Genomic DNA, 13,812 nt, shown 5'->3' with positions numbered 1-13,812 from the left:
GAGGACAGCAAAAGAAAAGAATAAATTTTAAGAAAACAGAAGTTGTTGGAATTACAAATAAGCAAAAAAATCCAGTTAAGAATATAGTACACATTCAGTCCAGCATGGAAGAACTAATCCTATGCTGAGAACACAAAGATGCAAAGAGAACAACCACTTGGCTCATTCTGGTAGAATTATTTCTGGTTCACAGACTTTACTTATATTTTAAGGATATATTTATAGGTAGCCAGAAGTTCACAACTTGCCTTGCTCGGGAGAATGTGTCATGCTACGTGTTAGGTAACAATCTATGTGTCAGTGTTGTATTTTCCCCTGCCTTGAAGCACCACACTAAGCTATTTATGAAGCAGAAAGCTGACTGAAAACACAAGTTTTGCAAGGAGTTCAAAGATAGTGTATGAAGTTTATATTAAGGAGACAAAGATGTTGAAAACTGTGAAGGCAATTCATACACTGCTCACACCTGATCCTGCACAATAATCTTTTAAGCACAGTTAGGTCCTCTGCTGAGAGAAAGGTTATAGATTATTGAACATTATTGCAGGGGAAGCTCAGTTAATGCTGTAGTATGACTTTGGGAATTTTTAAATTGGAAAATAAGATAACTACTAACTGGGCAGTAGACTAAGATGCTGGATCTATATGCCCAAGCATGTGAGAGCTAACGGGAAGGCTGCAGGGTAATGAGGGGATAACCTGTTCCAATAAGTTTCTTACAATGCTTTTTAAGATGACAGAGTGAAGGTTCTGTGGCTCTCCTGAAGTGCCTCCTGTTAGACTCTTTAACTCACACTTCTTAATGTTTAAAATATTGAATAGCAGGGAACCTGTATGAAATGTAAGATGTCAGACAATAGCTTTAGAAAAGTAACTGCAGAAAGGACAAAAAAGATGAGCCAATGGATACAAACATGATCATAGCCAAAGAATACATAAAGAAAATTCATACACTCATCAAAAAAAAGGCATTCAAAGCAAATCCATGATAGAGGAAATGAGACAGAGATACATTACCAGGTGGCACTGTTGATGGCACAACAGAGGACAGGGATGTTGAAAGTCCAGAGGTGAGAGGAGGAGATGATGTCGTGCGGGCAGTGGTCAGTGTTGTTGTTCGCAGGGAACTCTGTTCAACTGACTCTGTAGAAGCCGTTGTGATAACACGGGGAGCAAAGGTAATAGTTGTAGACAAAACAGTTGGGATCAACGCTGGCCTAGACTGGGCAGAGATACTGGTAGGGACAGCGAATGAAGATGTTTTGCCATGTGGAGTCAATGTGGTGTTTTGGAAGTAAGGATGTGTAGTGCTCTCAGCAGATCTAAATGTGGAAGTAGTCAGGGATGTAGGCACAGATGTTGTACTGACGGCTGAGGCCAAAGCAGAAGAGAATGGAGACGTGGCAGTGGATGGCAGCTGGGTGCTGAGTGGGCTGCTGGGGGCAGGCAGAGAGCTGGGATTTGGAGAGGTTTCCAGAGGCACTTCTGCGGAGACAGAGGTTCTGGAGGTGCTGCTGATGGAGGTGGTGGCCGTGGTCTGGTGCGTGGTCACAGGTGGCCCAATGTGCGGCACAGTTGACTGTTCATGGGTGAAGGCTGCCAGGAGGAAGGCACAGGTAAAATTGAGAATGCCCACCTGGACGCTTCACTCCCCTTGCTCAGACATGAGGAAAGAATCAGAAAAGCCAAAGCAGGAACACATGCACATATCCAGAGAGAGACAGATTTCAGAAATAAAGAAATTAAAAACCAAATGAGGATGCACCTGAGGAGATGCAAAGGCAGTCACTCACCACATTGCACCACTTGCCAATATCCAGTCTCCAAGCAATGACTACCAGGCAGTAACTGCCCTACTCTCCCACTGTACAGCTCAGCATGATATTCTGTGGCATGCAGTGTCTCCTTGGACTCTGGTTTGGGCCACTATGCAGGCTGTGTCCCTGATGGACTCCTGACCACCCCATGCACACTCCCTGGCTGGCAGAAAGACAAACAGAGGAGGCCCGGGGTGGAGCTGGCACTCCGGATCAATCCGCAAAGCACTTGTGTGCCATCAACACCGGCTGGGACTCACATCTAAAATGCAGTACCAGGAAACCTGCTGGGAACAATAATGAGCTCTGTCCCAAGCAGAGACAGTGCACAAGCCAAGAAATACAATGGAAAACCAAACCGGTCAATTGCAAAGTAAGAGAGGGGCAAGGAGCCGCACAAATGCAGAACTGGAATGTGGTTTTTGAAAGAAACAGTGGAGGTAGGGAAGATCAGTTGAGTGACAGAAAAAATGAGAGCTGGAAAGAGCAAGAAGGAAAAGGATGGCTAGGAAGGAGCCTTACTGGGCTGTGTGGAGCTGAGCCATGTTGAGGACACAGTTGAGGAGGGAGAAGAAGCAGGTGATGGCAGCGTGCTGGTTTTGGCCGTGGTGGGAGCAGAGGACTCTGTGACAGGAGACTCCTTTGCAGCACTGGTTGTTGGGGAAGAAGCCCTGGGCCTCAGGGTTGTAGGTGTGGGCCTGGGGCTGGTGCTGGGAGCTGCTGTGGAGGAGGCTGTGGAAGTGGTGGCAGTGGATGGCAGCCGGGTGCTGAGCGGGCTGCTGGGGGCAGGTGGAGAGCTGGGATGTGGAGAGGCTGTTTCCAGAGGCCCTTCTGTGCTGCTTGGTGGGCTGGGTCCTGTGGAGAAAGAGGTCCTGGAGGTGCTGCTGATGGAGGTGGTGGCTGTGATCTTCTCTGTGGTCACAGGCGGCCCAATGTGTGGCACAGTTGACTGTTTGTGGGTGAAGGCTGCCAGGAGGGAAGCACAGGTTAGTTGTGGATGAGGACATAATGAGAAGACAAATGTGGTCACTGTAGCTCCAGACTGGGAGCACCAACATCAACAACTTCAGCATGCTGCACTGAGCATTTATCAGACAGAGGGAGGTGGGACCAAGGGCTCTGCCTTATAGCTGCCCTCTTTTTTTCTCATAAAAAGGCAGGAAAATGACATGCTGCTTTCCAACAGGCATGATGCCTCTTCCTCTTTCTGGAAGCGGACCCTGTGTGGATGTGCACGTCTCCCAAGGAATAGGAGCACATTAATGTTTGCCCACTTCAGAAATGACATGGTGGCCAGTGTGGGAGCGACCGGAGCCCCAGGGCAGTACCTAATGACAATCACATCACGCTGCTGATTCAAAAAGAATTTGGAATGGAGAGCAAATTTAAAGAAAATAGGCAAGTGGTCTGCACTCGTGGAAATGAAAAAGAGAAAAGGGAGAGCACGCAGAAGCAGAAGGACACGGAAGAGAGGACCTTACCAGGCTGTGAGGAGCTGAGCCATGTTGAGGACACAGTTGAGGAGGGAGAAGAAGCAGGTGATGGCAGCGTGCTGGTTTTGGCCGTGGTGGGAGCAGAGGACTCTGTGACAGGAGACTCCTTTGCAGCACTGGTTGTTGGGGAAGAAGCCCTGGGCCTCAGGGTTGTAGGTGTGGGCCTGGGGCTGGTGCTGGGAGCTGCTGTGGAGGAGGCTGTGGAAGTGGTGGCAGTGGATGGCAGCCGGGTGCTGAGCGGGCTGCTGGGGGCAGGTGGAGAGCTGGGATGTGGAGAGGCTGTTTCCAGAGGCCCTTCTGTGCTGCTTGGTGGGTTGCTCCCTGTGGAGACAGAGGTTCTGGAGGTGCTGCTGATGGAGGTGGTGGCTGTGATCTTCTCTGTGGTCACAGGTGGCCTGATATGTGGCACAGTTGAGTGTTTGTGGGTGAAGGCTGCTGGAAGTAAAGCAGAGAGATTCTGAGGATGAGGGCAGAAAAGCTGAAATGGAGGTGGCCAAAGGCCTCATATTCAGGATATGAACAAAAACAGCAGGGCTGTGCTGCACTGAGTATTCCCTGGGAAAAAGGGAGCACTGAGATTGTGGGCCCTGTCTACAAGCCATCTAGTTTCTGTCTTTAAAAGGGAGGAAATGGATAGAGTGCCTTCTAACAGGCAACACCCCACTACCAGTTCCTGGGAGAGGACTCTGTGCGAATATGCATGTGTCCCTTCAGGGAATAGGGAGAGCTTAAGAACAGTTCCCTCTGAGACTGGCAGTTCAGGCTCTATGGGAGAGACCAGTGTCCCAGAGCCCTACCTAAGTAGAGCCATGCCAGTGATGCAATGCAAAAACACAGGGGTTCGCGAGCGAAAACGAAAACAAGTTGGCAAGCAGCCTGTGTGGCTGGACAGAAAGAATCAAAAATGGAATTCATACAGGTGCCTACCAGGCTGTGCGGAGCTCAGCCACACTGAGGACACAGTTGAGGAGGGAGAAGAAGCAGGTGATGGCAGCGTGCTGGTTTTGGCCGTGGTGGGAGCAGAGGACTCTGTGACAGGAGACTCCTTTGCAGCACTGGTTGTTGGGGAAGAAGCCCTGGGCCTCAGGGTTGTAGGTGTGAGCCTGGGGCTGGTGCTGGGAGCTGCTGTGGAGGAGGCTGTGGAAGTGGTGGCAGTGGATGGCAGCCGGGTGCTGAGCGGGCTGCTGGGGGCAGGTGGAGAGCTGGGATGTGGAGAGGCTGTTTCCAGAGGCCCTTCTGTGCTGCTTGGTGGGCTGGGTCCTGTGGAGAAAGAGGTCCTGGAGGTGCTGCTGATGGAGGTGGTGGCTGTGATCTTCTCTGTGGTCACAGGCGGCCCAATGTGTGGCACAGTTGACTGTTTGTGGGTGAAGGCTGCTGGAAGTAAAGCAGAGAGATTCTGAGGATGAGGGCAGCAAAAGCTGAAATGGAGGTCGCCAGAGACCTCTGATTTAGGATATGAAGACAAATAGCAGGGCGGTGCTGCACTGAGTATTCCCTGGGAAAAATGGGGCACTGAGATTGTGGGTCCTGTCTGAAGCTGTTTGGTTTCTGTTTTAAAAAGGAGGAAATGGATACAGTTCCTTCTAACAGGCAACATCCTACTACCAATTCCTGGGAGAGGACCCTGTCTGGATATGCATATGCCCCTTAAGGGAATAGGGAGAGCTTAAACACAGTCTCTTGTGAGACTGTCAATTCAGGCACCATGGGAGCAACCAGTGTCCCAGAGCCCTACCTAAGTAGAGCCATGCCAGAGAACCCAATGCAGGGAGAAGGGGGAATGGTAAGCAAAAATTAAAACCACTCTGCAAGCAGCCTTTGCAACTGGAAACTAAGAAGGGAAATGGGAGAGCGGGAGGAAATAGCAGGATTGATAGGAGGGAGCCTCACCAGGCTGTGAGGAGCTGAGCCACACTGAGGACACAGTTGAGGAGGGAGAAGAAGCAGGTGATGGCAGCATGCTGGTTTTGGCCGTGGTGGGAGCAGAGGACTCTGTGACAGGAGACTCCTTTGCAGCACTGGTTGTTGGGGAAGAAGCCCTGGGCCTCAGGGTTGTAGGTGTGGGCCTGGGGCTGGTGCTGGGAGCTGCTGTGGAGGAGGCTGTGGAAGTGGTGGCAGTGGATGGCAGCCGGGTGCTGAGCGGGCTGCTGGGGGCAGGTGGAGAGCTGGGATGTGGAGAAGCTGTTTCCAGAGGCACTTCTGTGGAGACAGAGGTTCTGGAGGTGCTGCTGATTGAGGTGGCAGCCGTGGTCTTCTCTGTGGTCACAGGCAGCCTGATGTGTGGCACAGTTGACTGTTCAAGAGTGAAGGCTACCAGGAGGAAAACAGGTCAATTGCACATGACAACAAGAGTAGGAAATGGAGGTGCTCAAAGGACTCAGATTGTGGATAGAATTTAAAATGGAATGCCAATGTTGTTGTGAGTGTTTCTGGGAAAAACGGAACACTGGGATTGGGAGTCATCTCCACAAGCCACTGTCTGGCTTCTGTCCTCAAAAGGGAGGAAATGGATACAGTAGCTTCCAACAGGCAAGTTCCTAGTATTTGTTCTTAGAAGAGCACCCTGACCGGATATGCATGTGTCCCTTCAAGGAATAGGGAGAGCTTAATTATAGTCCCCTCTGAGATTGGCAGGGCAGGCTACATGGCAGAAACCAGTGCCCCAGAGCCATAACAAAGTAATGCCATACTACTGTTCCAACGCAGAAATAAAGGGGGTGTAGATTAAAAATTAAAACAAGTATGCAGGGAACCTGTGTGGCTGGAAAGGATAAGCAGAAAGGGAAGAGCAGCAGGAAGCACCAGGATGGATATGACGGAGCCTTACCAGGCTGTGAGGAGCTGAGCCACACTGAGGACACAGTTGAGGAGGGAGAAGAAGCAGGTGATGGCAGCGTGCTGGTTTTGGCCGTGGTGGGAGCAGAGGACTCTGTGACAGGAGACTCCTTTGCAGCACTGGTTGTTGGGGAAGAAGCCCTGGGCCTCAGGGTTGTAGGTGTGGGCCTGGGGCTGGTGCTGGGAGCTGCTGTGGAGGAGGCTGTGGAAGTGGTGGCAGTGGATGGCAGCCGGGTGCTGAGCGGGCTGCTGGGGGCAGGTGGAGAGCTGGGATGTGGAGAGGCTGTTTCCAGAGGCCCTTCTGTGCTGCTTGGTGGGCTGGGTCCTGTGGAGAAAGAGGTCCTGGAGGTGCTGCTGATGGAGGTGGTGGCTGTGATCTTCTCTGTGGTCACAGGTGGCCTGATATGTGGCACAGTTGAGTGTTTGTGGGTGAAGGCTGCTGGAAGTAAAGCAGAGAGATTCTGAGGATGAGGGCAGCAAAAGCTGAAATGGAGGTGGCCAAAGGCCTCATATTCAGGATATGAACAAAAACAGCAGGGCTGTGCTGCACTGAGTATTCCCTGGGAAAAAGGGAGCACTGAGATTGTGGGCCCTGTCTACAAGCCATCTAGTTTCTGTCTTTAAAAGGGAGGAAATGGATAGAGTGCCTTCTAACAGGCAACACCCCACTACCAGTTCCTGGGAGAGGACTCTGTGCGAATATGCATGTGTCCCTTCAGGGAATAGGGAGAGCTTAAGAACAGTTCCCTCTGAGACTGGCAGTTCAGGCTCTATGGGAGAGACCAGTGTCCCAGAGCCCTACCTAAGTAGAGCCATGCCAGTGATGCAATGCAAAAACACAGGGGTTCGCGAGCGAAAACGAAAACAAGTTGGCAAGCAGCCTGTGTGGCTGGACAGAAAGAATCAAAAATGGAATTCATACAGGTGCCTACCAGGCTGTGCGGAGCTCAGCCACACTGAGGACACAGTTGAGGAGGGAGAAGAAGCAGGTGATGGCAGCGTGCTGGTTTTGGCCGTGGTGGGAGCAGAGGACTCTGTGACAGGAGACTCCTTTGCAGCACTGGTTGTTGGGGAAGAAGCCCTGGGCCTCAGGGTTGTAGGTGTGAGCCTGGGGCTGGTGCTGGGAGCTGCTGTGGAGGAGGCTGTGGAAGTGGTGGCAGTGGATGGCAGCCGGGTGCTGAGCGGGCTGCTGGGGGCAGGTGGAGAGCTGGGATGTGGAGAGGCTGTTTCCAGAGGCCCTTCTGTGCTGCTTGGTGGGCTGGGTCCTGTGGAGAAAGAGGTCCTGGAGGTGCTGCTGATGGAGGTGGTGGCTGTGATCTTCTCTGTGGTCACAGGCGGCCCAATGTGTGGCACAGTTGACTGTTTGTGGGTGAAGGCTGCTGGAAGTAAAGCAGAGAGATTCTGAGGATGAGGGCAGCAAAAGCTGAAATGGAGGTCGCCAGAGACCTCTGATTTAGGATATGAAGACAAATAGCAGGGCGGTGCTGCACTGAGTATTCCCTGGGAAAAATGGGGCACTGAGATTGTGGGTCCTGTCTGAAGCTGTTTGGTTTCTGTTTTAAAAAGGAGGAAATGGATACAGTTCCTTCTAACAGGCAACATCCTACTACCAATTCCTGGGAGAGGACCCTGTCTGGATATGCATATGCCCCTTAAGGGAATAGGGAGAGCTTAAACACAGTCTCTTGTGAGACTGTCAATTCAGGCACCATGGGAGCAACCAGTGTCCCAGAGCCCTACCTAAGTAGAGCCATGCCAGAGAACCCAATGCAGGGAGAAGGGGGAATGGTAAGCAAAAATTAAAACCACTCTGCAAGCAGCCTTTGCAACTGGAAACTAAGAAGGGAAATGGGAGAGCGGGAGGAAATAGCAGGATTGATAGGAGGGAGCCTCACCAGGCTGTGAGGAGCTGAGCCACACTGCGGACACAGTTGAGGAGGGAGAAGAAGCAGGTGATGGCAGCATGCTGGTTTTGGCCGTGGTGGGAGCAGAGGACTCTGTGACAGGAGACTCCTTTGCAGCACTGGTTGTTGGGGAAGAAGCCCTGGGCCTCAGGGTTGTAGGTGTGGGCCTGGGGCTGGTGCTGGGAGCTGCTGTGGAGGAGGCTGTGGAAGTGGTGGCAGTGGATGGCAGCCGGGTGCTGAGCGGGCTGCTGGGGGCAGGTGGAGAGCTGGGATGTGGAGAAGCTGTTTCCAGAGGCACTTCTGTGGAGACAGAGGTTCTGGAGGTGCTGCTGATTGAGGTGGCAGCCGTGGTCTTCTCTGTGGTCACAGGCAGCCTGATGTGTGGCACAGTTGACTGTTCAAGAGTGAAGGCTACCAGGAGGAAAACAGGTCAATTGCACATGACAACAAGAGTAGGAAATGGAGGTGCTCAAAGGACTCAGATTGTGGATAGAATTTAAAATGGAATGCCAATGTTGTTGTGAGTGTTTCTGGGAAAAACGGAACACTGGGATTGGGAGTCATCTCCACAAGCCACTGTCTGGCTTCTGTCCTCAAAAGGGAGGAAATGGATACAGTAGCTTCCAACAGGCAAGTTCCTAGTATTTGTTCTTAGAAGAGCACCCTGACCGGATATGCATGTGTCCCTTCAAGGAATAGGGAGAGCTTAATTATAGTCCCCTCTGAGATTGGCAGGGCAGGCTACATGGCAGAAACCAGTGCCCCAGAGCCATAACAAAGTAATGCCATACTACTGTTCCAACGCAGAAATAAAGGGGGTGTAGATTAAAAATTAAAACAAGTATGCAGGGAACCTGTGTGGCTGGAAAGGATAAGTAGAAAGGGAAGAGCAGCAGGAAGCACCAGGATGGATATGAGGGAGCCTTACCAGGCTGTGAGGAGCTGAGCCACACTGAGGACACAGTTGAGGAGGGAGAAGAAGCAGGTGATGGCAGCGTGCTGGTTTTGGCCGTGGTGGGAGCAGAGGACTCTGTGACAGGAGACTCCTTTGCAGCACTGGTTGTTGGGGAAGAAGCCCTGGGCCTCAGGGTTGTAGGTGTGGGCCTGGGGCTGGTGCTGGGAGCTGCTGTGGAGGAGGCTGTGGAAGTGGTGGCAGTGGATGGCAGCCGGGTGCTGAGCGGGCTGCTGGGGGCAGGTGGAGAGCTGGGATGTGGAGAGGCTGTTTCCAGAGGCCCTTCTGTGCTGCTTGGTGGGCTGGGTCCTGTGGAGAAAGAGGTCCTGGAGGTGCTGCTGATGGAGGTGGTGGCTGTGATCTTCTCTGTTGTCACAGGCGGCCCAATGTGTGGCACAGTTGAGTGTTTGTGGGTGAAGGCTGCCAGGAGGGAAGCACAGGTTAGTTGTGGATGAGGACATAATGAGAAGACAAATGTGGTCACTGTAGCTCCAGACTGGGAGCACCAACATCAACAACTTCAGCATGCTGCACTGAGCATTTATCAGATAGAGGGAGGTGGGACCAAGGGCTCTGCCTTATAGCTGCCCTCTTTTTTTCTCATAAAAAGGCAGGAAAATGACATGCTGCTTTCCAACAGGCATGATGCCTCTTCCTCTTTCTGGAAGCGGACCCTGTGTGGATGTGCACGTCTCCCAAGGAATAGGAGCACATTAATGTTTGCCCACTTCAGAAATGACATGGTGGCCAGTGTGGGAGCGACCGGAGCCCCAGGGCAGTACCTAATGACAATCACATCACGCTGCTGATTCAAAAAGAATTTGGAATGGAGAGCAAATTTAAAGAAAATAGGCAAGTGGTCTGCACTCATGGAAATGAAAAAGAGAAAAGGGAGAGCACGCAGAAGCAGAAGGACACGGAAGAGAGGACCTTACCAGGCTGTGAGGAGCTGAGCCATGTTGAGGACACAGTTGAGGAGGGAGAAGAAGCAGGTGATGGCAGCGTGCTGGTTTTGGCCGTGGTGGGAGCAGAGGACTCTGTGACAGGAGACTCCTTTGCAGCACTGGTTGTTGGGGAAGAAGCCCTGGGCCTCAAGGTTGTAGGTGTGGGCCTGGGGCTGGTGCTGGGAGCTGCTGTGGAGGAGGCTGTGGAAGTGGTGGCAGTGGATGGCAGCCGGGTGCTGAGCGGGCTGCTGGGGGCAGGTGGAGAGCTGGGATGTGGAGAGGCTGTTTCCAGAGGCACTTCTGTGGAGACAGAGGTTCTGGAGGTGCTGCTGATGGAGGTGGTGGCTGTGGTCTTCTCTGTGGTCACAGGTGGCCTGATATGTGGCACAGTTGAGTGTTTGTGGGTGAAGGCTGCCAGGAGGGAAGCAAAGGTCATTGGTATGTTGCTGGCTTATGGGAAGTTGGGTGATGTTGACTCCTTGTTTTGAAGGTTTTGTGCTTAGTTATGGGCCAGGATGGGCGGCCTGGTTCCCACTAAATCTGGTTGATTTCGGGTTTGTTTTTTTTTCCGTCAATAAAGGTGTCCATTATCCTAAGTACGTTCCATCCTGTCCTGCTTTTCTTTCATAATACTTGCTGTTGACTATTTTGAAGGTTGACCTCTAGCAAGTTATCTCCTTCTTCCTCGAACAGCTGAGTGGGAAAGAGGTATCACTTTTTTACTGGTACTTTAAAACTGGCCTGCTGCCAACTTCTCTGGGAGAGATCAATGGGAGGGCCATGGCTAGTGAAGGGATATGGATGCATTGGCCAGGGATGACTCTTATCTCTTTCATGACCAGAGCACTCACCTGGTACTACTTTAGTAGTTGGTGTCTTAGCTCTGGTTGGCTCCCTTGCTACAAAGAAAGGGGTGAGAGAAAAGAATGATTGAGTCTTGGGAACGATTCTCGGCAAAGCATGTTGCAGCATCTCCCCATAGGAGGATCAGGATCACAAATTTGGCACGTGGGTCTAAGTGAAAGAACTTTAGCCTGGAGTTGACTGTACACTTTCTTGCCCACCCTCCAATGGTGACTCTTGCACACAGGGCCAGCATTGTTCCATGAGGTCATATTTGTTGAATGGCACTTTTTATGGGTGTTCCAGGGCCTAGGCATCCTTTGGCTGGAGATTATGCCTTGGGTTATGCTTCTCACTCAAAACTGTCCTGAGCTGTAAACTGGAGATGTGTTTCCAGTTTCCCTGCCTTTTGTTCACCCCCGCCCCACTGTGCATTCTTAGGGCAGCACTGTAAAAAGAGAGAGGTGTTTTAGCTTGGATCTTATTGGTAGCTGTAGGGCAGGAACTCCTGGATGCCTGAACCCTCAATAGAGGCCTGTGCCCCAGAACCAAAGCCCTGAAGTTACAGGGAGAAGGATATAGTCAGGGTCATGTGTGGGTCAGGCCCAGCACCTGCTGGTGTCCCGTGGCAATAGCAGGGGCAATTGAGAATAAGTACCAAAAGGGAAGCCTTTGTGGGACATGCTGCTTAGAAGAGAAGGGTGGGAGCTGGAAGAAGCAGGCAGAGCAGCAAGAAGAGCAGGAGAGAGCCTTACCAGGATATGATGTTTCCAGCTGAGTTGAGGAGAGGGAAGAAGCAGATGAGGCTGAAGTGATGGGCAAAGAGGTGGAGCTTGGAAATGTCCTTGTCAGTGGAACTTCTGGGCTGGTGGCAGGGCTGGTCTCTCTCGGGACAGAGGTGCTGCTGGTGGATGTGGGAGGGGTGGTCTGTGTCTGTGTCATGAGGTGCTGCACAGGCTGTGTCAAGGTTGTTCTTAAGTGGGTGACAACTGCAGAGAGAAAAGCACATGTTGATTGAGGGTGGGTCTGAAGGGTGCCTCTGACAATTTGACTTTTTCTAAAGCTCCTGAGGAAAGAAGAGCCTTGTTGGATGCACATGTTTCCCCTCCCAAGTATTCCAAACTGGGCAAGACCATCATCTGGAAAAGCTGAGGTAGGTGAAGCAGAGTCTTAGGCCAAAGACATCTCTCTAGTCCCTTTTACTCACCTTCTGGGTAGTGCAGAGTGGTTGCTTCAGTTCCCTCACTCTCTGTGGTGAAAGAATGAATATTAGTAATGGTTGGGAGCTGGAATTGCTTGCACAAGAAGACCAATATATATGCACCCCAAGAGTACTTTGTGGGAGAAACCTGGGTTTGGGAAAGAGTGTACAGCTGCCCTCTCACTACAGTAGACTTCCCACCACACACTGTCCCAGCTTGTCAGTTGCTAATGTAGCAATTCATGTTGTCAAACAGCCTCAGAGGACACTGTCCTTGTTTGTATATCGAGTGACAGACATTCAAAAAGGTTCATATTTTTGGGGGGAGTATTTCTTGCTATGAAATATATAGGGGCAGGGGGAATATGCATTCTGTGGTCTGTGAGTTTTCAAGAACTTGCTTTGAGGCATAGAGATATTTTGTCTTAAATTTGGAGGAACTGTTGGAAGAGAAATTTTAGCTTTAACATCATATTTTGAGGTCAGATGCTTGCTGCATTGGCAAGATAAATTTCCATTTTAATCACACTTCTTGTCCATGTCCTTTCCTTTCTGTTAGCAATATTAAGACCACTAGTAAGAATGCTTGGCTTTTTTATAAGGAGTATATTGACATATGCCTTGTGAGTGATGGCTTCACCTGACAGATGTAAGAAAGTGCTATTTACCTGCTGTTGTTATTTTAGGCTGGCTGAAAGTTGTGCTCTGAGTTGTGGTTTGAATAGGTATTGAGGAGGTTGCTGTTTCCCTTTTGGTGGTGGTCTTGAAGGGTGGTGAGGTGACCCCTGCTTGTTCTGTCTCAGTTGAAGCAGCAGTTGATGAGGCAGAAGGTGATGAGGGAGCAGACTTTGGTGTAGTGGCCGTGGTTCTTTTCATTGAGGTAGTCATGGAAGGGGTAGTGATGGTTGTAGTCATGTTTGGTGTGGTAAAAATTGATGTTGTATGTTCTTTTGGGGTAGAGGTAAAAATATAATGTGAGTAACCAATTCATAGAAAAATTAAAACCAGATAAATTATAAAGAAGATATTAATATTTTAGAGATAATTCTTTATTTTTCAAATATTTTCAGTATGACTGTTGTATTCATGTTCTCATAAGCTTACTAAATATTTCTGAGGTTTCATTTGTTTCCAATTGTTTCATGTCTGTCTCTGTTCTAATTTTCTATATTTTTCTGTATTAGATTTGTTTAATATATAAGTAGTTATCTTTGTGTCACTTTGGCTAAAGTCCATGTGGGCTTTGTCCATTGGCTTTTATTATGTTTCAAATCAGCCACACTTGCAGCTTTATGCAATTTGTATTGAAAAGCTAAATAACATCATACTATAGCCTCCCCTTGCCTCAGTGCACAAATCATCTGTCACAATGTCAGCTTTCATGTGTTTTGACTCCTTTGGGACCTGTTTTTACCTCTGCTTTCCCTGACAGCCATGGTCCAAGGTGGTTTATTAGCTGAAGTGCATGTTGGTATGAGGCTAAATGAGGCTCCACAAACCACAGAATCAGAAGGTAATTTGTGCTGGCAGAGTCATCCTCCAGAGAACAGGAATTTGGAAGCCTAGACAAGGATGCTACATTGATACCTGTGTGACTCTGCTTTGAGGCTTGCTTACATTGTTCAGAGCCAATAGATTGGGTGCTCCTTGAACCCCATAAATGAACCAGTGGAAAAGAGGCTGAAGCTGAGCTAATAAAGCCAACTGGAGCTGGGCTTGCTCACTGCTTATAGAACTTCTAATTGTCTATCTCATTTCTCAGATGACTCAGTTTTTGGTTGCACTTTCAACCTAATGCCTATGTCCTGTATCTTTTTATGCAC

The 13,812-nt window shown here is 50.1% G+C and overlaps 1 protein-coding gene across 1 annotated transcript in view; it reads right to left on the bottom strand.

Annotated features, from left to right (window-relative positions):
- Positions 1-13,812, bottom strand: part of MUC6 (mucin 6, oligomeric mucus/gel-forming) — a 44,765-nt gene that overhangs the window by 2,260 nt on the left and 28,693 nt on the right. Inside the window, exons 29-39 of the mRNA XM_058807655.1 lie at positions 11,996-12,037; positions 11,544-11,777; positions 10,797-10,844; positions 10,092-10,356; positions 9,937-10,022; positions 8,978-9,421; positions 7,078-7,521; positions 6,138-6,584; positions 4,238-4,684; positions 3,475-3,745; positions 1,018-1,364 (exon numbers count right to left, since the gene is read on the bottom strand). Of these exons, the coding sequence (XP_058663638.1) occupies positions 1,018-1,364; positions 3,475-3,745; positions 4,238-4,684; positions 6,138-6,584; positions 7,078-7,521; positions 8,978-9,421; positions 9,937-10,022; positions 10,092-10,356; positions 10,797-10,844; positions 11,544-11,777; positions 11,996-12,037 (3,075 nt within the window). The remainder of the gene's footprint in view (positions 1-1,017; positions 1,365-3,474; positions 3,746-4,237; positions 4,685-6,137; positions 6,585-7,077; positions 7,522-8,977; positions 9,422-9,936; positions 10,023-10,091; positions 10,357-10,796; positions 10,845-11,543; positions 11,778-11,995; positions 12,038-13,812) is intronic.

This window comes from Ammospiza caudacuta, chromosome 6 (assembly GCF_027887145.1).
Source record: "Ammospiza caudacuta isolate bAmmCau1 chromosome 6, bAmmCau1.pri, whole genome shotgun sequence".
In the NCBI taxonomy this organism is placed as follows: Eukaryota; Metazoa; Chordata; class Aves; order Passeriformes; family Passerellidae; genus Ammospiza; species Ammospiza caudacuta.
The sequence above is the reverse complement of the archived record's forward strand: the minus strand, read 5'-3'. Positions and strand labels throughout refer to the sequence as shown.